This window comes from Ailuropoda melanoleuca, chromosome 3, assembly GCF_002007445.2.
Source record: "Ailuropoda melanoleuca isolate Jingjing chromosome 3, ASM200744v2, whole genome shotgun sequence".
NCBI lineage: Eukaryota > Metazoa > Chordata > Mammalia > Carnivora > Ursidae > Ailuropoda > Ailuropoda melanoleuca.
The window spans coordinates 114921762-114948859 of NC_048220.1; the positions used below are offsets into that span (position 1 = coordinate 114921762).

The following is a 27098-nucleotide window of genomic DNA, read 5'->3' on the forward strand; positions in this document are numbered from 1 at the left end:
CTAAAGGTTATTGAATAGTAAGACACAGTATGACTGATGTAAATTGAGGGGATACACTCTCACAGAACTGTCTTATTGCAAAAAAAGACAAAGATTCCTTTTACTAATTTTACTTTCTCCTTTAGTTTACCTAACAACTTTTGACCTACTTATTGATTTATTCCATGTTTGTGTTAAGAATTTAGCTTGTGATTTTAAAGTCACCCCTGTTAAAATAATAGTGGCTTTCCTCACTCCTTCCAGAGACCTTGTCAAAAAATGTTATTTTTTCTACTTCAAATATAGATCTCATCTACAAATACTGAAGTGATAATTAGGGCTTATGCAAGATTGTTTCGTTTTAAAAATTAGCTGCTTTTTTTTTTTTTAAAGGGTTACTCTCCAATCTTTCTTGTTCAAGAGTATAGCTTAAAAAAGAAGGCATTTTAAAGTCATGGCTTACATAAATGATTTAGGTAAGAAATGTCTGAGAGGAAAAGTGATAAGCATTACTCATTGACCCCTTTTGTGTTACTGGTTTTTCTTATAAACACATTTCAGCGTGTATCATTATTGTAGTCTTAGCACACAGCATATGGCAGCCTTCTAAAATTAGAATATATTCACATTTCCCAGTGGCCTTTTACTAGGCCCCTAGAAAATCCAGGTGCACAACCAAAAATTAATAAAAGTGAGAGGATGTAATTGCTAAGTTGTTAAAAATTCCTTTTCTGCAGAGAAGCCATGGTAATCAAAAGAAGCTGGGCTAGCAGCGTATTAGTTAAGGTGAACTCTTGTGAGTTTTTTGAAATATGAAGGAAATTCCACTTCTTTTTCGTTCATGATAGCTGTTGCCATTTCTGATAGGTTTTCCAAAATTAGGTTCCTCATTTCATAAAATAAAATTTTCAGACTTCTTTCACTCCCGTTCCTGCACACCCTAAATCTCTTCACATTCCCCCAGATCACATTCTTTCCTGAGTCCAGGACTTTGCTCCTGCATTTCTTCTGCCTGAAATGCCCTCCCAACCCTTCTTTTTGTGGTTCATTTCTGCCTTCCGAGTGGAGCTTTCCCTCTGATAGCGTTTGTCACCACGCATACTGTGATCGCTGTTTACCTGTCTCCACCATTCGACCAGGAGCACCTTGCAGGACCTTGTCCTACTCAAATCTGTATCCCCAGCCTCTGGCCCGATGCCTGGCACATGATAGATGCTCATTAAATGATGTTTGAGTCATTGAATCAGCAATTTTAAAATATAAGCGTTGCTTTGCAGGCTTAGAAATGTTCTGCCCATTCTTCTTGATTGGCATCATTATCCTGCTGTGGTCTAAGGAAGCAAAAACGCCTTATACTCACTGGTTCTTCCTGACAACTTTGTATTTGAGGCCTTTGTCGGGCCCTGAATTGAGAGACTTGATAATCTGCTGCCAGCTGTTCTGTAATTCCTTTCCTTATTACTGTGACTAGCTTCCTCTGACTTCCCTGGGATCATTTTATCTCAAGGTGTGCCTTTTAATGCTGGCTGGAATAGATAGTGCGTCTCATTCAATGGGCTTTTATTACGCAGTTAAAGCAGAACAAGCCATATGGTAGTTAACTAGATATGTAGAGGGTTATCAGTTGGTGGCCAATAAACCGGTCTTGCAAATGCAGCTCTGTTTACTCAGGTGAGAGTTGGCCTAACACACATGCAAGTCCAGAGGAGTATTGAAGGTAACTAAGTGGCATGGAATTAAAAGTCCTGTGTTGTATTTAACTAAGTTCACCCAATAAGAGGGGAGTGATTTAGTGTTCAACAACCTGTAGTAATTAAAAAGACATTAATTTGCATACTTTAAGGTCTTTTTATAGTACATTGGAGAACTAATGTAGACTTACAACATGTAAGGACTAGAAAGAATATTAGGCATCATTTAAAACTCAACTTCCACATTTTAGAGATGAAATGACTTTAAGTGGTTCCCATAAGAATACCGTCGTTGATGACATTAAGGTTAAAACCAGAATCTACCCCAAATCCAGTACTGTGTATCATAGTCTGTCGTTGCCCTATTTTTTAAGTATAGGAGAAGTTAATGAAATACATGGCATTAGAATCACATGGAAAAATCACTCTCTTGCAAAGTATTGGCATCAACAAGTTACTGTTTACCATCAACTATAGCTGCTTGTCTTTAATGGGGGGCAATTCTGTCTAAAAGATTAGGGTCCTTCTTTTAATTATCATTCTTAACTTTTCAAACACGGTGTTGAGTTTCAGGGATGAGCTGTATATGCCAAAAAGATGTTTTAGATTTGGGAGTTCATCAGCTTCATTCACCGTAGGTTTTTCAGTCATTGCTGTGAACGGTGACCTCAGAGACAAGGCTGGCTCTGCTTTCCTAGTGATGAGTAGAGGCTGAAATTTTTTGTGGGAAAAAGAAAATGGAACCAAGTGATGCCAGCCATAAAACCGATGTGTGCACCTGCTGTTCGTGTGAAGGGAACAGCCATTTGCTTGTTCTTTCTGCTAACATCACAACTGAGAAGGTGATGAATATGTTTGAAGTTCTTTAGGACTTAAAGATCTAGTTTTGGGAATTGTACTCTGAGGGGTGGGAAGGGTATGTTGTCTTGAAGTTTATTTATTTTTGCATCTTAGGTCTACCTTTTTTTTCTTTTAAGATTTTATTTATTTATTAGAGACAGGGTGCGAGCGAGGGAGAGAACAAGCAGGGGAAGCAGCAGAAGGAGAGAGAGAAGCAGACTCAGCTAAGCAGGGAGCCTGATTTGGGACTGGATCCCCAAACCCTGGGATCATGACCTGAGCCAAAGGCAGATGCTTAACCTACTGAGCCACCCAGGCGCCCCTTATGTCTACCTTTCTTATACTAAATCAGGGAAAAAGAAACATGACATTTTAACCTTCTTAATGAAATAAATAGGATGCCACTTTGCTTACTGCTTTATAGAATGAAAACTTATATAGAACATTTAAGAGGTGAAATGAAAAAAGAAAGCTCTTGTTCTATCCACTGGGTGAAGGATTTTAAATTTAGGAATTATCAAGTCATTCACAAGGTGAATGCTAGTTGCAATCTCAGTTAGATTAAGCAACCATGAACTGTGTTCCGGAAATACTAGAGTTTAACCCAATTGAACTTTGCAGTTTATGTGTTAAATACTGGGTTCTTACATTATAAAAAGCTCCAAGAATGATTAACAGCCCCAAATGGAAGGAAACAGTCTTAAAGAGTAACCTTTCCAAGTTTTAGTTGGCATCACTAATAGGCAGTTTTTCTGTGGCTGTAAAAACCGAACACAGACTTTCTTTCTCTTCCTGTTTCTCCATAACTCTCTTCATTGAAAAATGTTCCCAGTTTAATTCTTTTAATTATATCATGTCTCCCTGTTTTCCTTGGGGTCTGTGATAGTGGTGTAATTTTTTCCCTTAGTATTGTAGATAAGACTGGTGCTTTGAATGAACGTGTTAGAAGTGTTTTAATTCCTTTGGGTAGATGTACTCCTTTTAATTACTTCTCTGGATTTGCTGCAGCCCTAATACCATTTCCTTTTAGAAGAAGATATGACAAACAAAATTTGGATATTTATAAGACTGCCTGAATGTTATTAAATCACATACTTAGTGAAGATTGGCATTTTTGGTCAAATTTAAAAAAAAAAAAAGCTAGCAAAAAACCCCAGTGTGGACTAGACTGTTTGAATATAGTATTAGAGTACGTGGAAATGAAAATAATACTTATAAACTGCTTTTAAATTTGTTTTTATTATTTTTTTTAAGATTTATTTATTTTAGAAAGAGGGAGGGACAGAGCACGAGCAGGAGGGGCAGAGGGAGAGGGAAAGAGAATCTCAAGCAAACTCTGCACTGAGCATGGGGCCCAACCTGGGGCCCAATCCCACAACCCTGAGATCATGACTTGAGCTGAAACCAGGAGCCGGATACTTAACCAACTGAACCAAACAGGTGCCCCGCTTTAAAATTTGTTTTTAAAATACAGTCTCTCTATTACAAAAACTGATGGGGTAGTCCATGAAGTAAGTAATATTACTGCTTTTTTTTTTGGATCAATATGTTGTATTAATTTTGTGGCTAATCATAATTTTAGTAAATTTAATAAATTTAGTAAATTAATTTAGTAAATTTAATTTAGTAAATAAATTTAGTAATTAAAGTTTTAGTAAATTAGTAAATTTTAGTAATTTAGTAAATTTTTAGTAAAAAATGCCTATTGTTAGGTAAAGCTTTTCTTTTAATGAGTTCAAAGTGCTTCATCCATTTTCCTTCTCATCCCATGTTTCAGATGAGACATTATAGAGAGGAAGGATTGTTTTTGTTTTGTAATGAGGGACATGAGTTTGACGGTATTTTCCTAAACTCTGAGGCTGGACAGCTAGTGGAGAAAGGAAGATTTTTCTAGTATTTTTTTTGGGTGTTTTGTTGCATGTAGTCTTTGTGCTGGTGTTTAGGCAAACCCTTTTATATTTCTTCTTCAAAAAAATTATTAGACAGGTATTATTTAACAATATTTGTTCCCTGCTGAATTTCATTCAGTTAATATTGGCCCATTTTATTTTCCTAACCAGTAGAGACCAGATGGTAGTATTTCTTTCTTTTTTTCTTTTCTTTTTTTTTTTTTTTTTTTTTATTTTTTTTTNTTTTTTTTAGATTTTATTTGTCAGAGAGAGAGAGAGCACAAGCAGTGGGAGCGGCAGGCCAAGGGAGAGGGAGAAGCTGGCTCCCAGCTGAGTAAGAAGCCTGATACGGGACTCAATCCCAGGACCTTGGGATCATGATCTGAGCTGAAGGCAGACGCTTAACTGACTGAGCTACCCAGGGATCCCCAGATGGTAGTATTTCTATCTTAATAGTGTCCGCTTTTTTTTTTTTTCCCCCTGGCCTTGTATCATTCTCCAATTTGATAAATGCCCTGTTTAATTTTTACCCATTTTGTTCCAGAGATGATATAAAGTAGCTTACAAGACACAGAATATATACAAAACAACATCATTTTAAAGTAGGGCTGTAAGAAGAAAGAAAAGCTATGGTAGGGCTTTAAAATGGAGCTGGGATTGGACTGAAAAATCATGCTGTCACGGCAAACATGAGTGAGCACAAGACGTCAAGTAAAAATGAAAGTACTCTTGTAGTTGATAGTACATATCATATAAAGGAAACTAAAGATCAGATCAGGTGAAGTACAACTATTCTTGCTATTAAAACTAGACAGAGTTTTAGCTTGGCACCCTGTTTTAATTGCACAAAAGAACTCATTTGATTGTAAAAAGGAGAAACTAACCCTTTATAACAGTGGTATAAAAATACTGGTTTGCTCCAGGGGCAGACTCTTCTTGGAACATTAAAAGGATATTTGGACTCCTTGAATGTTGTTTTTGTCACTCGAACTTCTTTTTTTTTTTTTTTTTTTTTTAAAGATTTTTTTTTTATTTGACAGAGATAGAGAAAGCCAGCGAGAGAGGGAACACAAGCAGGGGGAGTGGGAGAGGAAGAAGCAGGCTCATAGCAGAAGAGCCTGATGTGGGGCTCGATCCCAGAACGCTGGGATCACGCCCTGAGCCGAAGGCAGACGCTTAACCGCTGTGCCACCCAGGCGCCCCTGTCACTCGAACTTCTGCTAAATACTTGGGAGGTCATGAGCCTGAGATTGTGTTCTCTGACAGAGATGGAAATGTGTCTGTTCAGAATTGCCTATTGCACGCAGACTCTTTCCTCTTAACCACAGTGAACGCAGAATGTGTTCCCTGTCTTCATTTAAGGCCAAGATAAAGATGTTTAACAGGATAGGGCCAAAGACCTTACCCACCAGCATGAGCTTCTCTTCTAATCTGGGGTCTGGCTGAGTTGAAGAATGTGGGGAGGGGGCATTGTTTATGGACCAAACCCCTGAAATCTCATCAAGGATTTTATAGATCAGGAAATTCTTTTGTGTGTAGCTTTCATTGGATTTGTAAAGAACTACACATTTCCCCAAGGTTAAAAACCACAGCACTGGAGACTTCTAAGGATGTGCCAAGCCATCAAGTACTTCTGTGATTCCTCAAGTACTTACCTGCACAAGATAGCAGATTTCCTGTTCTCTTCATTGCTGTATCTAGTAGGTGCTTGATTTGTATTTGTTGATTTTAAGTGAATGTATCCAAGGCACATTTCCCTGCTAAGTCTATACAGCTCTTTCATGAGGAACTTGGTCAGGTTCTTTTTGAAGTCACACACTGCTTTTCTCCTGGCCTACCAGTGTGCTAGCCCGTCTGCAGATTAACGCATTCCGTTCTGCATGGTGTGGGCTGGGGGAACTTGTATTGGTGCCTCACAATATTCTTTTCTCTGTTTCATGACCTTCCCAACTATCTGTTTAATAATCCGTTTTGCAATACTGTTGTGAACCAAGCCCCTATTTTGAAAAGGAGTCTATTTCCCTCTTCCATCTGCTGACATCACTACCATTTTTCACTTGACTGTAATTCTGTGACCATATTTTCAGGCTCTTTAAGAATCCTGGGATATCATTTTGTCTGTGGCCTAGTATTAGTTCAGAGAATCTATCTATCTGTCTCTTCTTGAAATTCAATTCCTCCTTAGCCATATTAGTACTGCCCTTTCCTTCTCACTGATGGGGAAGTCAGGAGCAAAATGGAATCGAACTGCTGCACTTTTTTCTGTCATCTGTCTCAAGCAGTGCTGATTACCATTTCTGAATTCTCCATCAGCAACAGCAAAATCACCCCAGAAACCACTCTTCCATTTTCTGTAGCATTTTGGATATGACTCATCTCATTTCAATTTTGTACCTTTTGACACACCTCAGAAAGTTGCATGTGACTCCCATTTGTCCTACATCATACTTGTCTCTTGTGTGAGCTCTTGTGAGATACGCAGAACCATATAGCTATCCATGTTGCCATACCTCTTACGCTCTTCTTTATGTGCTGTTCTCTTCCTCGTCAAGGTGGTCCGTTTTCCTATTGTCAGGATGGGGGTTTTGAAAATCTCTTGTCTGTTTGTCATTTAGAGTTTCTGGCCACTGGATCATGCTTCTTTTTTTCTCAACTTTTGAAATCTGCTTTTCTTCAAAGACCAGGATACATTTCTCTGTATGTCCAGGATTCAGTTCCAGGTCTATTACAAATTCCAATTTTACATTGTCACTTTCTCTCAGGGTTTCCATCATTTCTACTTTACCAAGTTTATCCTTATTGGTTAGAGGTCCAGAATCATGATTTCTCTCACGTTTTCCTTCTGAAATACAGAACTTGTCAGAGGGCAATATAGAATTTATCAGAGGAATATGATGAACAGAAGATGTTCTAATGATTAGTGTCTCTCATGATATGACTATCTTATTTCTTTTTTTTTTTAAGATTTTATTTATTTATTTGACAGAGACAGCCAGCGAGAGAGGGAACACAGGCAGGGGGAGTGGGAGAGGAAGAAGCAGGCTTCCAGCAGAGAAGCCTGATATGGGGTTCGATCCCAGAGCGCTGGGATCACGCCCTGAGCCGAAGGCAGACGCTTCACGACTGCACCACCCAGGCGCCCCATGGCTATCTTATTTCTGAGCGATGTTGACATTTTATTAAGAATATGCCCTCTACATCTTTAGTTTGGTGAGCACTGATTATATGGCTGTTAGTGTGATGTTCCTTCTCCCTTTGAACTCATGTTAAATATACCTCAGCACATTTCATCACTAGCCCTGTGGCTTCCCACGTATGTGCATATTTTTCTTGAGATAGCATGTTCTTCGGTCAGCTTGTTTTCACTGAACATTGTAGAATATCTATTGGCATGAAGTCCAGTCACCCAAGTTTCAGTAATGACTATGCAATCATATTTACCGGTGTTGTTAAGGTTCCAAATCCTTAATAGCTACTCATCTTTTCGGTCTTTGTCCTTTTTATAGACATCTAAGACCATATATAATTTGTTCCAGTCCCTTTGAGCTTCCATGCCATTGTATCTTATATTTTTGCACTAATCATATCATCCCTAGTGTGAAGCTTAATACAATATGCACCTTCTTGCTCCTTTGGAAATTTTTCCCCCCTTTTTTGGATTCTCAGGAAGGCTGCCCTGCATGCTGACCTCCCGTTTGCTCCATATTTTCTCTTCATCTTACCATCTTACCATCCAGAGCACTTCTGCATCTAACTTGGAATGTTTTCTGTTATTGCTCATGCTTCCCTCTTCTATTTTTCCAGTCTTCCACAGCTTTTCCTAATTTGGGGTCAGTGTTTTTCATTATCGTAGACATTATTGCTTATTGTTGTTGGCTTTTTTATTTCTTGGCAAAAGGTATGTTCATCCTAACCTGTTTTGAACGTTAAAATGACTCAGGAGAAAAACCTGCAGTGTGATTCCTCCCCTTCCTCCCAAAACAGCCCTCGCCTTGTATCATGGTGAGGTTTGCACGGTTGGGCCCATTTTTTTGTGGTGATCACAGATTCAGGTTGTCACTGAAACAAAATAAAAAAATAAGAAAGTTATTGCCTTGCAGCTCCTCTGTTCCTTTACCTGAGATATAAATCATGTTTGCCAAGTAAAAACAAAAACATTGTCACCCCAGGATGAATTCTTTTTTTTTTTTTTTAAAGATTTTATTTATTTATTCGACAGAGATAGAGACAGCCAGTGAGAGAGGGAACACAAGCAGGGGGAGTGGGAGAGGAAGAAGCAGGCTCATAGCGGAGGAGCCTGATGTGGGGCTTGATCCCATAACGCCGGGATCATGCCCTGAGCCGAAGGCAGACGCTTAACCGCTGTGCCACCCAGGAGCCCCCCCGGGATGAATTCTTATCCTTCTCTGAGCTTTAAAATAAAACTTCAGAATGATAAACTAAAAAGGGTACAGGGCAGAGAAAGCAACCTTTTAAAACAAAGTTCAAATCAATAATAATTAACATTTCCTAGCCTCTATTTTCCTGCTAATGACTGAAGACAAGTACTAATTAGAGAAGCCTCAAGTGTCTGGGTTTCTAGATGAACCAGATGGTGCTGCATAAGTAAGAACTATGCCTCGTGCTGGGGAGAAAGGGGGGGGGGCTGTTCTTAGCTACCTGTCCTCCATCTTGCTCTTGTCTGAGGATACTTAAATCCGCTCACTGCTTTGCACTGAGACTGTTCTTTGTATTCCATCTTGCCCACTTCTGATTTCAGGAGGCGCATTTCTGCCGTGGTTAGTGAGTGCTCTTGTGAGCTTTTGATTTTACTCTTTTCTTCACAAGCTCATTTTACTCCTCTTTTTCCTTTCAGATTTCCTTTAGCTCTTATGTTATCACTAGACTGTTCCCCCACATTGGCTCCTCCTTACTGTTCTTTCTCTAAATCACACAAGACCAGCAGAGAAGGCTTCAGTCCCTTCAGTAGCTTGCATTAAGATAGTTCTGCCTCTCCAGTTTTTTTTAAACCCTTTTCACAGATTGTCTGAAAACATATGTTTTCTTCTTTTGGTTTGTACTTCAAATATTTTCTTCCTTTGCTATTAACTCTGCTAACTGAGTCTGAGAAAGCTTTGATTTTTGTAAAGAAATTTACAATACTTTTGAGCGTTGATGTTGTTTGGACAAATGCTACACGTGCGTTTTCTACAATAGGAAAATCACTTCCATCAGGATGACAAAGTATAGAACTGATGACGTCTAGCCAGATTCTTGCTTTCCGTCAGAGTTCTTTTGTCAGGACACTTTCTGTCACCCTATTTGTTGTGAAGGTCATGATGTCATTGCCCTCATAAAGAAACTGTCTTAATTTGGTGTTTTGGGGCAAAACTTTCTTTTTTGGAATCAGAAGACAATAGTGATTGGTTACCATCAGCATTTCTGGTTTAAGTGAGAAGTATTACTATATACTTTTTTCTTTTTTCCATTATTTTTCTTGTCCTTGCTAAAGGGCAAAGGCAAGGAGACTGATTAGGAAGCTGCTGTAGTAATTCAAGCAAGAGATATGAGGGCCTGGACTTTTGGAACAGCGTCAGGAGAATAATTCGCATTATCTTTAAAAAGCGTAGGCAGAAGAGTTTCCTTAATTCATTTCATAACGCTGTAAGTGCTTTCAGGGTTTAGAAACCACAGTTTTTCTTTGAGTTCCTGTTTTCTTTTTAACATGTCCTTTCGGTATATGTCTAACTAATTAAGGAATTTATGACATACTCCACTTAATGTGTTTTCCAGTTTGGGAACCTCCTTACTGTCTGCTGCATCTTTAAAAAAAAAAAATAATAATCTGTAGGTTTTTTACCCCTTGATTATAGAAGTAAAATGAAAGAAAAATAACTTGTACTGTTACCCAGAGGCAATAATTATTAGCATTTCCATGAATTTCCTTTCAGTTTTTTTGTAGGTGTAGAGATAATTGTGCCAAAGAGCATATCTAAATATTTATTTGTACAAAATCTTGCATTTTTATGAAACATTAAATTATGATGTGTCATTAAGGATTATGAAAGCAAAGTATTGGTCCATCATGTGGATGTACCATATATATTTTACCATTACCCTATTGTGGACGACTTAGTTTGTTTCCAACTCATTATTATTTTACCAAATGCTGTGGCCCATATTTTCATGAATAGTAAATCTTCATATATATATACTCAGGATAACGGGTTAATGTATAAACAAGTTTTTAAGTCTAGAACCTCTTGAAGGCTTGAATTAAATAAGTATAAAAATATGAATGAACTCTAATGGCTAAAAGATCCAACTACTTGAGGAAGTAGTGATAAAGCCTAATTGCCCTGCATTTCCTATATTCACTCCTCTTTACCTGGTCACCACCTTAGGTTGGAAATACCAGAGCATAGAGAGGATTTACGGGGGAAGATACGGATGACAGTGGTGGGGAGCCCATTTCCTCCCTCTAACTCATTCTCAGATGAATGCAAGTATACGTCTCTGCTCACTATTTCAACTTGGATGCCCACATGTTTACTGACTCTTACTTGGAGTTTTTGTTTGATTTTGGTGAAGATCCTTCCAATTATCAGTGAAGATATCTTTTATCTACCACATTCTTTTTTTTTTTTCAGCTATTTGAGAGGACTGCATAATAACTAAAATGACTTTTGTAACCGCTGATATTCTTTCATTAGAGGAGGAGTACGGTATGGGTGTACAGGGTAAAATAGCATAAAAAGTGCTACTTGACCTCAAAACTTCTGGAGAGTTCAGTTAGTAGTTTAGGAGGCATGTTTAATACAACTCACCTGGCACAAGTTGTTAGTTCATTTAAGCAAATAATTCTTTGCTTTGGGTATGGCATATGGCATATATTGAACTGAACACCCAACAGTCTTCAAGATAATATTTTTTCTTGGCCCCAGAAAGATAATTCTTTGACCCCCAACAACATTGACCTTAGTTTTTCTTGATGATTGTTATTCTGAGGTTCTTTTTATATTGATATAAAAATACTATTTTCTTTTTTTAATGAATTATAAAACAGCAGATTAACTTGGAGCATTTACTGCTGTAAAATGCTCTTTTGCTCTGTGAATGACTTTAATTCTAATTACATTGAGTATTTCTAGTTATTAGTTAATATTTCCTTTTTGAATTTCCATGCTGAAATTAAGATCTGTCTTTAAGTAAAATTATTTCAGCAATTGCAGTTCTATCACGATCCTAGGAAGCTAATAACAGAAATAATTAAAAACTCTCACAGATAGAATTTGTATCTATATTTAAAAAGCTCTTCAATTGACCAAGCAGATGTTGTTACAGATTTTTGTCTTTGATATGATAAATCTCCCATTAATTTTGAAAATCGGGGTTTAAGAGATGCACTTCCAAGTTTTGAGCAGTAATTTGTGAAAGTTCAAGCAGCTGTACTGAGAAACCATTTGACAAATTTGTAACTGAGACTTTTAGGCAAAGACTAAGTTCTGGAGCTTTATGTTCTGTATTTTATATTCAGACATATGTATTTGAATTTCTTCTTTTTTTGTGGGTCCAGAAATGTGTGTATGTAATATATTCTCTCTTTGATACATATATGTGTATGTATATTATTTTTTAAAGATCCATTTATTTATTAGAGAGAGAGGGAAGGGGAGAGAGAGCGAGTGAGCAAACATGGGGGAAGGGGCAGAGGGAGAGAAGAGAAAGAATCCCAAGCAGGCTTCAAGCTCACATGAGCCCAAAGTGGGGCTCAGTCTTACAACCCAGAGATCACAGCCTGAACTGAAATCAAGAGTTGGATGATTAAACAACTGAGCCACCCAGGTGCCCTTATTATATATATTTTTACATTGTATATATGATCTAAATTGAAGGTAACAGTGCATATACTTCACTTTTTTAAAAATTAAAAAAATGTTCAGTTTAAGCTCTCACTATTTAAATTTTTTTTTTCTTTTTACCTAGGTTGAAGAAATTGTGGATATTGGATCTTTTGCCCCAGAAGACATCCATATTCCTAAGATTTACGTACATCGCCTTATAAAGGGAGAAAAATATGAGAAAAGAATTGAGGTAATTGACTTAGCTTCTTTGTTAGTATTTATAAATCTGATTATCAGAGATGTGCCCCTGGGGCCATTCCAGATGATAAGGAATTAGAGCTGAATGGAAAGTCTTGCTTTGGATCTTAGTAGGAGCTTCTCATGTGTCCATCTTAAGGAGACATGATTGTCTATGTTATTGTCCAGTCCAACAGTGACTTGTGTTAACCAAGTGTATATCACCAAGTCATGTGATTCTCTGGGCTGTGTCTTCCAGGCTTCTATAACTGCCCTAATTTACAATGCATAATTTTGAATGGCTGTCCTAGGGTAGAGAAGGTTTTTAGCCCTGCTGGACTTGTGTTTGATTTTTAGAAATGTCTATCTTGAAGTTGCTTTGTACTTTATAAAGGCCAGAATGTCATTCCCATTAGCATCAGGCTCTGGGCAGCTGGTGGATATGAACTCATGGCAAGGAGTAGGCACCAGGAGCAGTGGAAGTATTCTAAGGCTACTGAGAGCATAAAGAATGTTAATTGATATCGAGATTCACAACTATCTAGGGAGCAGCAACAGAATAGACAGCCAGTAGGAGACAGTGGGCAATCAGAGATACCCTCAGCCATCTGTCAAACAAAGACATTTTGCAATCTAATAGACTAATGTCAGGGGGCTAGGGAGAAAGGATGTGGGACATTTGCAAATAGAAACCAGAGTCCATGTCAAGGAGATTTAGTAATGGAAATAGTTTCCTGGCTGGTTTCTGGATATTTTTATGATTCCCATGATGCACTTATAGCAAAACCAGTCCAGACTCTGCAGGTGGAAATATGCAGTTGGCAGTAGCAGCACCTGGTAAAAGCATTCTCACAGCCCTGCAGAAGCAGAGTCCCAAGTTCTGTTCCTTTTCTTTCTGGCTCAATCCTTGAACACCTGAGAATTCAGTTGTAGAAGTCTTAAGAGTAATTGTAGTAGCGGTCAGTATGACAGCAGCACAGGGATTATTCACTTCAAAAAACAGAACAAGTATATCTTCTTTTTCAAGGAAATCTGACCCCTTTCACTTTCTGAAAAATTATTTCTGTCATCAAATACCACCCATGTTATTATTTAAAAGAAAAAACTCTGATATGTTATAGATTTGCCTCATAGTAGTAATGGGAGAGACTTAATTTTTTTTATATTTCAGCAGTGATAAAATACAAGGTCTACCTCAACCATGAATAATTTATTTGTTTATTTTAAAGCGTTTATCAGTCCGGAAAGAGGAAGATGTGAAAACCAAATCCGGTAAACCTGGAGATAATGTGAGGGAACGTATCATCAAGCGGGCAGCTCTTGAATTTGAGGATGGCATGTATGGTATCCTTTATCTTCCTGGGGCTGGGCAGAGACGTAGCCCTCACTTTTTCTGTATTCATCAGGCTACTAGGCCTCCTGCATAGTGATTCTTTTCTAGTCTACTGTAACTTTTAAAGCAATAGATAAGTTTTACAAAATGTGGCATATAACCTAAAGATATCGAGGTATACAAATAGGAATCATAATCTGTTTGCCTTCTTGAAACAAAATGGCAACCAAAATTTGCTTAGCTATTTTCTAATATACAATGGATTTCTAATATACAATTTGGCATTTTGCTAAAGGTTATTAGGAAAAGAGATTACCCAAGATGAGGGTTTCAAATCTCAGAAGTACTAGTTATAAGAGTGCTGTTTACTTTCTGTGTTCTAACATTTGCATACTTATTGAAACATAAGATTCAACTTCTTAACAACCCCTGTTTCCTTTGACAAGGATCCCATGAGTGTACCCTTTATGTCTAATGCTTTGTAAGAATTTCAATGAATGATTCAAATTCTGTTTTAGATACTTTGTCAAAAAAAAGAGGTAGGTTGAGATAACTTAGTATAGTTACTATTCAGTTTTTAAATGTGTTTAACAATGAGTCTCTTTGCCATTTTGCTGATTTTCAATATATCAGACATTGAACTATACAATAACAAATACTGCATATAAATACAAATAGTGTTTGATAAAATAAATACTTGTTGAGTGGTAAATACACTAAAGCCATACTTAAAGGCTTGAAGGAAGATCTAGAAGCATGACAGGTGCCTACATCTTGTAAGCTTTCCCCGTCCATGAATATCCTCTTTCAGACTGATACGGACTGGGGAAACTCTCTTTTTCTGCTTTATTTTTATCTCTACCACCTCATGTTTCTTTGTTTTCCAGTTTATACCTTGTGTTATGGTGAGAATTCACATGGGGGAGGGGCCTATAATAGCACCTCCCCTTCAGTAAGATAGAACGCCAACCAAGTTAGCTTAGCAGGAAAAAGCTTGGCCCCGGGTTTTCTAATGACCTCCAGTCAGTTGTTTTCCCACTGACATTTAAACACTGTAAGATACCTCTAATTTTAGATAATAATGGCTTCTAGGTGTTCCTTATGCACTGTTATTGTTTTGCTTAAGACAAATACTTGCAAGTTAGTTCATATAAATGGTCTTTCCATCCACCCCCTTTTTTTTCAACCCAGAGTACACAGAGTTCTTTATCCCTGCCATTTGACCCACTAAAAAGCATTAAAGAACTGAAAAAAATTAAAGAATATGATGAAAGAATTCAGGTACGAAGCTTGTCACTGGGGTTGCCCTTACCTGAAAATACTTGCTCATAATGAAATTAATATCCAGTGTGATCTGTACGTCACTGTGAGAAATGAAGTCCAAACACCCCCACAATAGATTGTGATTTGGTAAGAAATGAACCAAGTAGCTGTTGCCAGAGCTTCTTAGAGTTACTGTGTGTCTACAAGCAGTGTCTTGGTTCATTGAACCGTCTTGCCAGCTTTCATAGCCTGTAATATTGCAGCACATACAAACCTCATCTTTACTGACTTTGATTCATAAAGATCTTGCTGTTCCTGGAATCTCATCGGAGTGCCATCATTCTTGCACGGCCAGTCCTTCAGGGTGTGGTTGTAGTGGACAGCATGGATAGCAGTTCCAGGCAGTGTGGGTATCTCTGATCTGATCAGCCTGTTTGTGTTGAGAGGCAAGATTAAATCTACACCATTACAGACAAATCCAGACCCAGTTTTGATCATTTAAGGAAGAAGAGTCAAACTCTCAGCTCTTCGATGCCTTAGCTCAGCTGCTTTTTATATGATCTCAGTTATATTCACTGAAACTTAGTCACCTCCGTCCTCTTTGTACCTTAGAGAAGATTCAGTTACCAATGAATGTTATCGCAGTGACCCAAAGGAATTGTTATGGTTTTAGACAGACATTTTCGTATTGTCAGAAAACTTTCTTTTTAATTTAAAAATGATACCCCTTTTTGAGAATATTAAATCACTGTTATTTTTAGTTGGAGTCTTGAATAGTGAAAATTACTTTTAAGCAAAGGTCAAGCCATGTTTAATAATATGTCAGTCATAATAAGTCGTAATACACCAGTTCAAATTTGCTAATACGCACATTAATGAAAATAAAATATGTCTTACGATAAAAATGACCTCTGAAGCCACCACTTTGGTAACTTTACAGGAAAACATATTAATGTTATTGAAATTAGAGATTTTCTTTTTTAAAAATATTACAAAATAGTGCCTGGAGGGTGATGGGAGAATGTATTCAGTGATTACATTCAGAACAAGTGCCTTTAAAGTTCAGAAGTTCAGATTTATATATGTGGCAGATTTATGGCATAATTTTTCTACCTTTTATATGGTGGACCTTAACATCTTTTTTTCCCCAGCTAATTTGGGCATAGGAATCCCGCTTCTGGCCAGCAACTTTATCAGCCCAAATATCACAGTTCATCTGCAAAGTGAAAATGGAATCCTGGGTCTGGTAAGACAGAAAATAATGTTTTATTTATCCAGTCTCGATGGAAAACGAGACTGTCCATATAGTGCAATCTTCTGAGAGTTGTTAGCTTTGAGTTCCCAGCCTTAATTTTAAGGTAGTGTCCTGACTAGCTGAGCTTTCTGACTATTCGTCCTGGGTCAGCTTGTCAGTGTCTCCCTCCCCTGTTGTACCTGCTTCAGGGAGACCTCACAGTGTCCTGCTTAGATAACTTTCTTAACTTTGTGTGGTTGGACAAGGTGATGAAGGTCATAAAGAATTCTGTACTGAATAATGATCAATAAGACTCTGAATGAGAAACTGAAAAATAAAGTTTTTGTTTTTTTTTTGTTTTTTTTTTTTTACTTGAGGAACAGGGACATTTTTGACAATTGATTAATTCAAAAAGTTCCTCTTACCTAATTCTCATTTTGAGGCCATGTTGCTCAAATAGGAAGAGTTTTTCTTTTCCTCAAGATTAACCTTCCAGATGAGCTCAACATTCTCACTGAATTTGGATATACTTTTTATTCAATACTATAATAAGAAGAAATACTTTTGCTTCCTGGATGACATTTTTTATGTAATGTTAACTATGGCAGAGATTATTTATAGTTTGGCCAATTTATAAGACTTCTAATCTCCTGTTGTTTCAGTAGATCTTAAATGTTAATGCAATAAAAATTGTATATATGGAAAGGGTATATCTAGTCTTTAAAACATAAATAGTGATGATGAGCATATAGTTGACAACTGATTGAGGCAGTAATCATGACCATCTTCAGAAGCACAAAACTGATATGAATCTGGATAAAAGATTCCTATCACAGTCAAAGACTCACATACCTTAAAAATGTGATTATTTCAGAAGGGGGAATGAAGCATGAGAGACTATGGACTCTGAGAAACAAACTGAGTGCTTCGGAGGGGAGGGGGGTGGGGGAATGGGATAGACCGGTGATGGGTAGTAAGGAGGGCACGTATTGCATGGTGCACTGGGTGTTATACGCAACTAATGAAGCATCGAGCTTTACATCGGAATCCGGGGATGTACTGTATGGTGACTAACATAATATAATAAAAAATCATTAAAAAAATAAAATAAAATAAATGTGATTATTTATAGAGCGACCGATTCCCTCATTTAGAAGACAAGGGAAATGAGTTGATGAATATTATCCATGGTCAGTGTTTAAAGGGAAAATTTAGATAGTCCTAAAACATTAGTTGCCATTTCAGTTTATTTAAATGATACATGTTTTTCTCTCTTTTTGAAAGCATGTTAGAATTTCCCAGCTCAGGTTTCCTCACTCTTGGTTCTGTCTTAAGCTTCCCCCACCCCTTTTTCCATTTCCTCCTGTTTGTTTACTGTATGTTATGTTATGAAACAACTCACCCCGTTCAAGTAATGTGGAATGCCTTATAAAAATACATACAAAATTAAAAAGCAAAACTGAGAGTAACCAGGCAAAGGGAAAATAAAGGCATCAAAACTTAGGTGTTGTGAGAGTAAGGTTAGGACTCCAGATTTGAACCTTTAGGTGCTGCATACCAAACAGATGAAACTTTACCTCTCTGCATCCTTCTAGTCAAATAAGGCAGCCATTTTGTTTGTGATCACGGATACTACCAGGAAAATTTATGAGTAACATTGACCGCTTAGTAGGTACTAAACAATTACTTTTTGATTTACTGACCTGTATTTCTAATAGCTTAACATTTCTTGCACACTTTGGTAGTTTTTAGGAAATAATTTTTTATTTATCACAGTTATTTATATAGGAAAGACTAATCAATTTGAGAAACAGCCATGAAAATGCTGGAATTATTTTTAAAAGGTTCACCTCAAATCTTTTGGTGGTAATTTCCTGGGATTTTAGAGAAGTTATTTATATTACGATTTTAGCGTGTGATTCAGTGAGAAACTTCTTTTACTAATTCAGTGTGTGCTTTGACAGGGTCCATATCCACTACAAAATGAAGTTGATGCAGATCTAATCAATGCAGGTAAACTCCCTCATTACATGTTTCTCCACTGTTTTCCTTTGCTGTTTAGTTCTTTACCAAATAAGAGAAAAGAGTTGGGCTTGATTCTTTGTCTTTTCCTGGAAAGTGCTCCATTGTGTTTTTCACTGAGGAGGGGAGAGAAGCCCTCCTAGTCTCTTCTTTGCCTGGCTTGCTCTTCTGAGATCATCTCTTACTTAGGGAAGACTAAGATAATGGAGAAATTGCAGGTGGGGCCACATAATGGCAAGAACTTTGGTGGGTCAGTCAGTCAGGGTCCTGGCTATACATAGAGAACACTCCCCAAATGGGGTAATGAGGAGAATTAAAGGAAAAGACAATTTATGAGGGTATGACCAAGATTGAGGGAAACCAGAAAAAGGATGGTGAAGCACCACAGGGAGTTATTATCACCCTGAGGCCTTAAGGGACAGCAACGGGAGAGGGCCACCTGATAGGATCTATGGCCTTCGGTAGAGGAATGCAGCCATCTTGCAGAAACCTGGATAAGGGGTGGGGGTCTTCTCTGCTGGATCTTCTTCTTGTGCCTTCCATTGGCCAATCCCAGGTTGAAATATGTCTTCTTTCTTGTGATGAGAAGGATGACAAGTGGATTTGTAGAGGCAGAAAGAAAAGATCTGGCACGCTGGGGTTTTTGTTCTGAGCAGTACTTACTGTCCCCTAGTCATCATTGGAGTAGAAGAGCATCCTTCAGAGGTTCAAGGATATTTAGACATGTACTCTGCCACTAAGTACAACTCAGTGATGTGAGTAATAGAGATTTTTGAACTGGCACCCTAGCCTGTCTTCTTTATTCCCACATTTATATGCTTTGCCTTTTATTATTAAGCCTTTTATTTGACTGTGACCTAGAGTTGCATGTAGGAGCAGCCTAGAGGAGAAAAAAAACAGGCCTGACCTTTTGGCCATTGTTACTGTCCATGCTTGAGGCAACACTGCCACCTTGTTGGGGCTGAAGGTTATCCTTACATTGGGGCTGCTCATAAAAAGTTAATTTTTATACTCTAGCAAGATTTTCTTTGCCCTTCTTTTACTCTTGAATTCACTCTACCCCCACGAAAGTATTATTCTTACTTCACATTCAAAAATAGTATATGTAAATCTTAGAAGAGCAGCAATATTAGCTGAACACAAAGGACAGCTGCCAAGCAGAATTGATGTTTGATACTTAGAATTTTTGAAAGTAAAACCGCTTCTGGTTGAATAGTTGAATTAGCTAACACGACTCAACCCTGAAAGGCCCACTGTGACAAAGCAATGACATTTAACTAAGGCTGTAATTTAATTGTACTGTACCCTTTAGCAATAGCTCATTGATCTGTGAAAATATTTGCTGCTTGGTTTAATTAATTTATGATGTTAGTGAGTTATTTGCAGAATGAATAACTCCATTTTCCAAATTTTAGGCCTGAGTTCATGAAACCCACTTTCCTTGGAAAAGTAGTTAATCTTTTCAATGATTATTGGACAGTAGGCATTTCTGAATCCATGAGCTTCAAAGTAGCTCAATAGTCATGAAGCCACTAGTTTTATATTTTAACTCCTGAAATACCATATATAGCCTTAGACTGCTTTATAAAACAATAATTCATTGCTTTTGGGAAGCCAAGCTGCAAATCAGCTTATTAATATTTTAACTCTTTCATCGAAGTTCTGTTTAGGATTCATGTTACTTTTGATTTTGGAGCTGTCTAAATTAGGGAGGAAATACTTTGAGCTAAAGAGCCCAGAATGCATATTGGTGGTCTCCTCAACTCCCCAAATTTGGAAGTTACCTGGAAGATCAGCCCCTTGTTTGTGTTAATTTGAAAGGATTTTTTTTTATTAAAGATTTTATCTATCTGTCTATCTATCAGAGAGAGAGAGAGAGCTTACACAAGCAGGGGGAGTGTCAGGCAGAGGGAGAAGCAGGCTTCTCGCTGAGCAAGGAGCCTGATGCAGGACTCGATTCCAGGACCCTGGGATCATGAGCTGAGCTGAAGGCAGATACTTAACAGACTGAGTCACCCAGTTGTCCCTGAAAGGATTTTTATAAAAATCCCTTGGAATGAATGCAAAGAGTTCTATTTCTGGGTATAATCAGTATATTAATATTTTAAAATAACACAACTATTTCTAGGGATCCCTTCTAGACAATAATCTCAAGTTTATGAAAAAATGAATTATTTGGTTTGCAGCATACGTTTCATACTTATATACCATTTGAGCAAAGTGTGGTACAGCATCAGCATCACCATCACCAGGTGAAACAGATTGGGAAACTGAGGCCCAGAATAGTGATGTGATGTTCCCAGGATCCCGTTGCTAGGGACACACAGTCTCCTGGCCTTTTTCTCTACACATTGAGCTATACCCGCTGCTAATCTAAGTTTTACAGAGGTGCAGAAGGCTGTGCTTACAGCAACATTTCAGAGGTCCTGTTAAGATTTGCAGTATTCTGGATGCGATTTGAAATTTCCAATGAGTCTCACATTTTCGCCTTCATATTAACGTACATTTCGCATTCTTCTCTATTTCTTAATTGTCTTTTCTTTTAATATACAAACAGTGTTTTAAATGACTTACCTTTGATTAAAACTGCTTTAGAAAGAACCACCATGTTAACCACATGTCTTATAAATGCCCCTAGCCCCTGCCATGTGCCTCTAGGGCAGTGGGGATATTTGACAATGATATTTGGATAATTGGGGATATTTGAGCAAGTGGGGATATTTGACAATGTCTGGAGACATTTTTGATTGCCAGTGTTATCGTCAAGCAGTAGGTAGAGGTCAAGGATGTTGTTAGTTATCCTACAGTAACTGAAACAGCCCCCCTCAAAAGAGTTATCCAGCTCCAAATGTCAATAGTGCCTTCTCTGGAGTTCCTTGTGCCACAACTGAAGAATCACAGGCCTGCAGACTAAGGTACAAACAGTATAGCATTCAAGATCTATCTGATAGTTGCAGCTGCCCTTTCCAGCTTCATCTTCCTCTACACCCTTCAAGGACTCCTGTGTCCACCCATCCTGGACTACTGGGTCTGTTCTGATCATGACTCATGCCTTCCTTCCTCCGTGCCTTTGCTTTTCCTGTGCCTATCACCAGAGTTTTTGTTCTCTTCCCTTCTTTTTGCATCCCCATCTCCTTATCAGTAATTTCCTGTTAAAAGGTGTTATACATGTTCTTCAAGCTCCAGTTCATTTGATCCTTCTGTGGTTCAGAAATGCCCCTCCTTTGAACCTATAACACATCTAGTGTCTCTCATTTTGCCTTGTAATTATTCATGTGTATTTATCTCTCTAGATGAATAATATATTCCTTTTGCTTAGGGCAGTGATTCTCAAAGTGTGGTACAGCATCACCATCACCAGGGACTTACTAGAAATAGAGATTCTCAGGCACCATCACAAGCCTACTAAATTACAAACTCTGGGAATTTAGCTCAGAGATCTGCCCTCCATGTAATTCTGATGGATGTTAAAGCTGGAGAACCATTAGTTTAGGGCATCTGTGTTTGGTTCATAACACTGTTTAAGGCACATAGCAGCCATTTACCTGATGTTGAGTAAACAACATGTTAAATCATGAGCCAAAGGACTCAGTAACTATGAAATGGAATAACTGTATTTCCCCAAATATCATGAAAGGATCTAGACACATGGAGAGAAAAAGTGGAGGAAACGGAAATCAATCAGGAATAGTCAAATAAGAAAGTTCTGTTTCTTTAAGATATTAATTGTATGTTGATTACAGTTATTTCTTGACCAAATTTGGACATTGTATTTGAAAAACATGGATTCAACTTTAGGATATCTATTTTTATTTAGATATTGGATATTTAAAAATACTGACAACTAACTTGGCTTCCAGAGAATGTGATTTATAACATGCCAGAATGTATTAGCAGGTGCCTGACAATAACTACTTTTTATGAGAGTTGTTTTCTGGGCTCTTAAATAAAACTATGCTCCATAAATCACATGGGGCGAGGCAAAGCCTTGCACTGATTTCCAAGTTTCCTGTGAGTGGTAAATAATGCCTTCTATGTACTGTCGGCTGGTGGAGATTGCCCTTTAGAAGTCATTGTGATTTACCACCTGGAGAACAAAGAATTGAGATTTTTATGTTTCTCTGCTTTTTTGTCCTACACATTCTTGGTTCTTGCTTATCCACCTCACAGGACTGGTGAGGAACCGAATTTGCTGGATATGGAAGTTGTGTTAGGATCAAGTTTAGTTGTATTACGCCTGTCCTGAACCAGAGCTCCCAGGCTCGCTGTGTAACTCCACCATATAAGCCAGTTGCTGGGTCCTGTAGCATTTATCCCTAGAGGGGTGATGGCGTTGTCTCTTTGATAAGTAGGTTTGGAGTGAGGAATAGTAAAAATGACAAATATAAAAGCTTATGTTTATGGGTCCTTTCTCTGTGCGAAGAACTGTAGTAAGGACTTCGCATGCATTATTTCATTTAATTCTCCAAATCTTACGTGCTGCCTAAAAGCCCATACTGGCCACACCAGAAAGTATTTTCCAGACCTTTCATCTTTATAGTACTTTGGAAGATGTGAAAATGTTTCCCTGGTTTAGAATCAAACCCCCTCGGGGAATAAATATTTCAGCATGATATAAATAGCCTCTTTCTCTCTACTTGAGCTAAAATGGAGAGGGATATTGGTGGAAGATTTAGCTTTCAGGCAAGGCTTGAGAAGCTGAGGGTACAGCTATGTTGCACACCTGGGCATGAGCTGACCACTCTTGTCCAGCTTTTCTCTGTTCCAGCCCTGGAATCATAACTTTCCTTCCCCTTTTTGACTGCTTTATTACACTGGGATAATGCATGGGGTGTTCTCATACAGTTGACTTCTATTTGGCAAAGTGGCATGTGAACACTTTTCTGGTTAAGACCAGAAGCTTCCTCCTGGGCACTGTACACACAGGAAATGGATCACAAAAAGAAAACAGCTGAAATATATGAGTCAGGTGATATGATTTTTGTGTGGGGATTGGATGACCTTGGAGATCCTTGGCAGCTCTGAACTTTCATTATGAGGTATAAGTTTTGGAATAGGTCTTTCTAAGAGGGCCTCTTGGAAGTTACCATTAAATATGTGAGCTAGTATTAGGATACTATTCCCTGATCTCATCAAAGTCCTATGATTTTAACAGAAACAGGAGTAAGAAAAGAAATATGAGGCAGAGAGAGAGAGAGAGAGATTAAAAGAAGAGATTCAGACCTAATGATATTAAGGAGTTAGGGGGCACCTCACTTCTAGATTATTTCTTGATTTTTAAGAAACATCTGAGAGCATCTTCTGTGTCATTCCCTTCAAAGTTGCGTTTCTTCATGCTTATTGCAGTCTCTTAGCTCCAGTGACTTACAGTAGCACTGGATTCTGACAGCTGCATCCCAGGGACTCCTTTTCCCTCACTCTCAGCATTTAGCAGGAGCTTCTGGAGGGAGGGAGTGGGGCTGGGGAGAGGCGGGAATGGTTAGAGGCGACGGGGTGCTTTGTCTGGAAAGAATTTCAAAAACAATAATAAAATTAAAAGTTGGTCTGCTTTCGGTTATCACTGTGCAGGGGCCAGTCTGAACAATGCCACTGACTAAATACTCCTCTTCATAGGGCAACAGTTCCCACTGTGTCCCCCACCCCCACTGCCACAGCAGTTTGGTTAAAGGGGGCTTAGTTCTTTAGGAAACGGAGAAGGTATAGACCTCTCTCTGCATGATTTCCACTCTTAGAAATCTAATAGCTTTTTCTTTCCTTTGTTTCTTTTCTTGTGTATGTGTGTTTAGGCAAGGAAACAGTTACTGTTCTTCCAGGAGCCTCTTACTTCTCCAGCGATGAATCATTTGCGATGATTAGAGGGTATGTAACAACGGAGCCCCTCATGTTTCACATGGCATGGAATGAACTGAGTCAGCCACTGAACATGTTAGCAAGGCTCCGAAACGTAGCCATGTCTCCCAACCAGAAAATGGTCATGGGCTCATTTAGCTGCACCAAGATATGAAATTATTCACATTGAATGTTGGGCATTGGAACATTGAGCTCACTGTTATTAAAAGAATCCCCCCCCCATTGGAATATATACCTGTGTTCTGGGAATACTGAAGTAAACATTTTTAAAGTTCTGAGGATCCTAACATTTTCTACAAAACCATGTTTTCATTTTCTAGCTAGCTTTTACCTTCAAATCAAGCCACATTCCCCCTCACCAAAGGAAACAAACTCACTGTGTACACCTGTTTTTAATTTGTTTTTGGAGACAATATAGGCTATAATTTTTTTTAAAGAACTCTTAATGGTTATTTCTCTACATCAGCTTGAGCTGATTGATTTGGAAAATCAGGTGTTGGGTGGGAGAAAGCAAATTTATTTTGGACGGTATAGAATTATTTTAATTGCTGGCAATTTCAAGCAAATGGGACATAAAGCTTGTGAAGTTTGCTTTATATTTCCTTTTTCTCTCTCAGGGGGCATGTCAATCTAACAATGCTAGGAGCAATGCAGGTTTCCAAATATGGTGACCTGGCTAACTGGATGATACCTGTAAGTAGACATTTTTCTTCTGAATTATGTTTGGGTCACCATAATTATTTTTTAAGAACAATCTTGTTAAATTGCTACGAGAGCACAATATAATTACTACAAAAATAAGGAAATATTTTAATATTTAATATTTTAGTCAAATTTTGGTATAGCAACTACTGAGAACTATTTGGCTTTGCCTATTTACTGTGTAGTTGGAACTAAAAAGGTAGGATCAGGGCCAAAACATAATTTTCCATGAGGAACAGAGAACTGGGGAAGATTAAAAATAAATGGGTTAATTCTGATAAAAATAAGAAATACCAATATTTGTTATAGCCGAGTTTTTATAGCTAGAAAGAACAATTAACAAGTTCGTTAATTTTATGTTGATGCTTTATTTTCTCATTCATGGTGACTAAAAACCTCTCTTGATTGGTTGGTCATGTGACCTCATAAGTAATCAATCACATTGTCTTCTGTTACAGAATGCAAAACTTGTGATGTTTAAACATGCTTGTGAAATGCAAACAGTTTTCATTTACTAATGGCCTAAATCAAGGAAAAACCACTTAGAATCAGCTTTGGAAAAAGAACTGTAATCAGTTGACTCAATTTATGAGTGTGGCTTTTTATGTTCCAGGTTGTTGCTTTGTGATATGTATATGCAAACAAGAAATAATGCATGTCTATGATTATGAGCTCATTTTGGCAGGTAGCTCAGGTTACTCTTTCTGTGTGTATACTTAAGGATTTCTGTGTGTTTTTATGTATCGTCAGCTAAAAGGAGTTTGTTTACCTAATGCTGGTGTTCTAGGATTTGAAAGTTTTTCTGAAATCTCTTAGGTTTTTTTCTCTAGTAATTTTTTGAGGGAGGTGGATTAATATAGTTGATGACAGTGTTAGAGAGCTCTTTTGGTCTAATATACCATGAAATATTATTTTAAAGTTTGAATAATTATTAAAGCCCTGGTTCTCAAACTTAGTTGCATATTAGAATCATCGGACAGTTTTAAAAAATATTGATGCCTGGTTCCCACTTCCAGAGTTTCCAATTTAATTAATGTAGGATGTAGCTTAGGCACTGAGCATTTTAAAGGCAACCTTGTAGCCAAGTTTGAGAGCCAGTATATTAAAGAATAATCATAAATCACATTTAAAATGTAAGGGAGGAGGGGTAGTTGGCTGGCTCAGTCAGTAGAGCATGTTGCTCTTGATCTTGGGGTCATGAGTTCAAGCCCCATGTTGGGGATAAAGTTTACTTAGACTAATAAAAATAAATTACACAAAATGTAAGGGAGAAATATCATTGAACCATTAATAGTAAGAACCCTTGGCAAATTATGGAATACATTGTTATTTTAGTTTAAAAATGTTTATCGTTCTAGAGTAGCCGTAGTTGTAAGAGTTGGCAGCTTTTGGAGGCTTCAGAGAAATAAGGGAGGATCTCCGGAATGTTGTACATTGAATCAGATCAAAAGTTTATGGGAATACTTACTTGTGTAGAGAATCAGAATATATTTCTATTTTCAAGTTTTAGAAAAAGTCCATATGGAGTAGTAGAAGGAGCATGAAAATGTAAGCCCTGAGTTTTAGCCCTGACTCTACCCAGTAATCAAGGTGTGACCTTGAACATGTCACTTAAACTCTTCAGGTTAAAGTGTCCCTATCTATAAAATGAGTATTTGAGACTATATGATTTCAGGTATCCTGTGTGGCTTTCATAGCTTGCTGGCTAAGAGCAGGGGCCCTGTAGTGAGACAGACATGCATTGAAATCCAACTTTTATCCCTTGCTAGCAGTGTAACTGAGGCAGTTGCCTGCTTTTCTTCACCTGTAAAAGGGGGACGCTAGGAAACTACCTACTTTATAGGATTATATAAAGGAATAAATAATATAATGTATGCAAAATACATATCACTTTGTATATGATGTATATGAGCTTGACATATAGTACAAGCTAAATAAATGGCTTATTATTATTCGATAACTTACGAAAGAGAAGTTGGGGGTACCTGGCAGAGAAGGGAATAGAATTAGTTACTATGAACAGAAACAGTCGAGTTTTAAATATGTCTGTTTCCTGGACTGTTAACAAGTTTTGAAATCAATTTGCACAGTGGTCATTAGTATGGAGCAGAAACATGTTCAACACATTTTTGCCTTTGGGGAACATGGGCATCTTTAAAAAGTCAGTATATGTTTTGTTTATATTATGGTTTGACACACGGGGAGGCTGGAAGCTCTCATATACATTCTGTAGTT

The 27098-nt window shown here is 37.8% G+C and overlaps 1 protein-coding gene across 1 annotated transcript in view; it reads left to right on the forward strand.

The window, feature by feature from the left end:
- OXCT1 (3-oxoacid CoA-transferase 1) overlaps nt 1-27098 on the forward strand; it is a 118803-nt gene that overhangs the window by 45392 nt on the left and 46313 nt on the right. Inside the window, exons 8-13 of the mRNA XM_019809389.2 lie at nt 12365-12472; nt 13689-13803; nt 16207-16301; nt 18254-18302; nt 24098-24170; nt 24779-24854. Coding sequence (XP_019664948.1) covers nt 12365-12472; nt 13689-13803; nt 16207-16301; nt 18254-18302; nt 24098-24170; nt 24779-24854 — 516 coding nt within the window. The remainder of the gene's footprint in view (nt 1-12364; nt 12473-13688; nt 13804-16206; nt 16302-18253; nt 18303-24097; nt 24171-24778; nt 24855-27098) is intronic.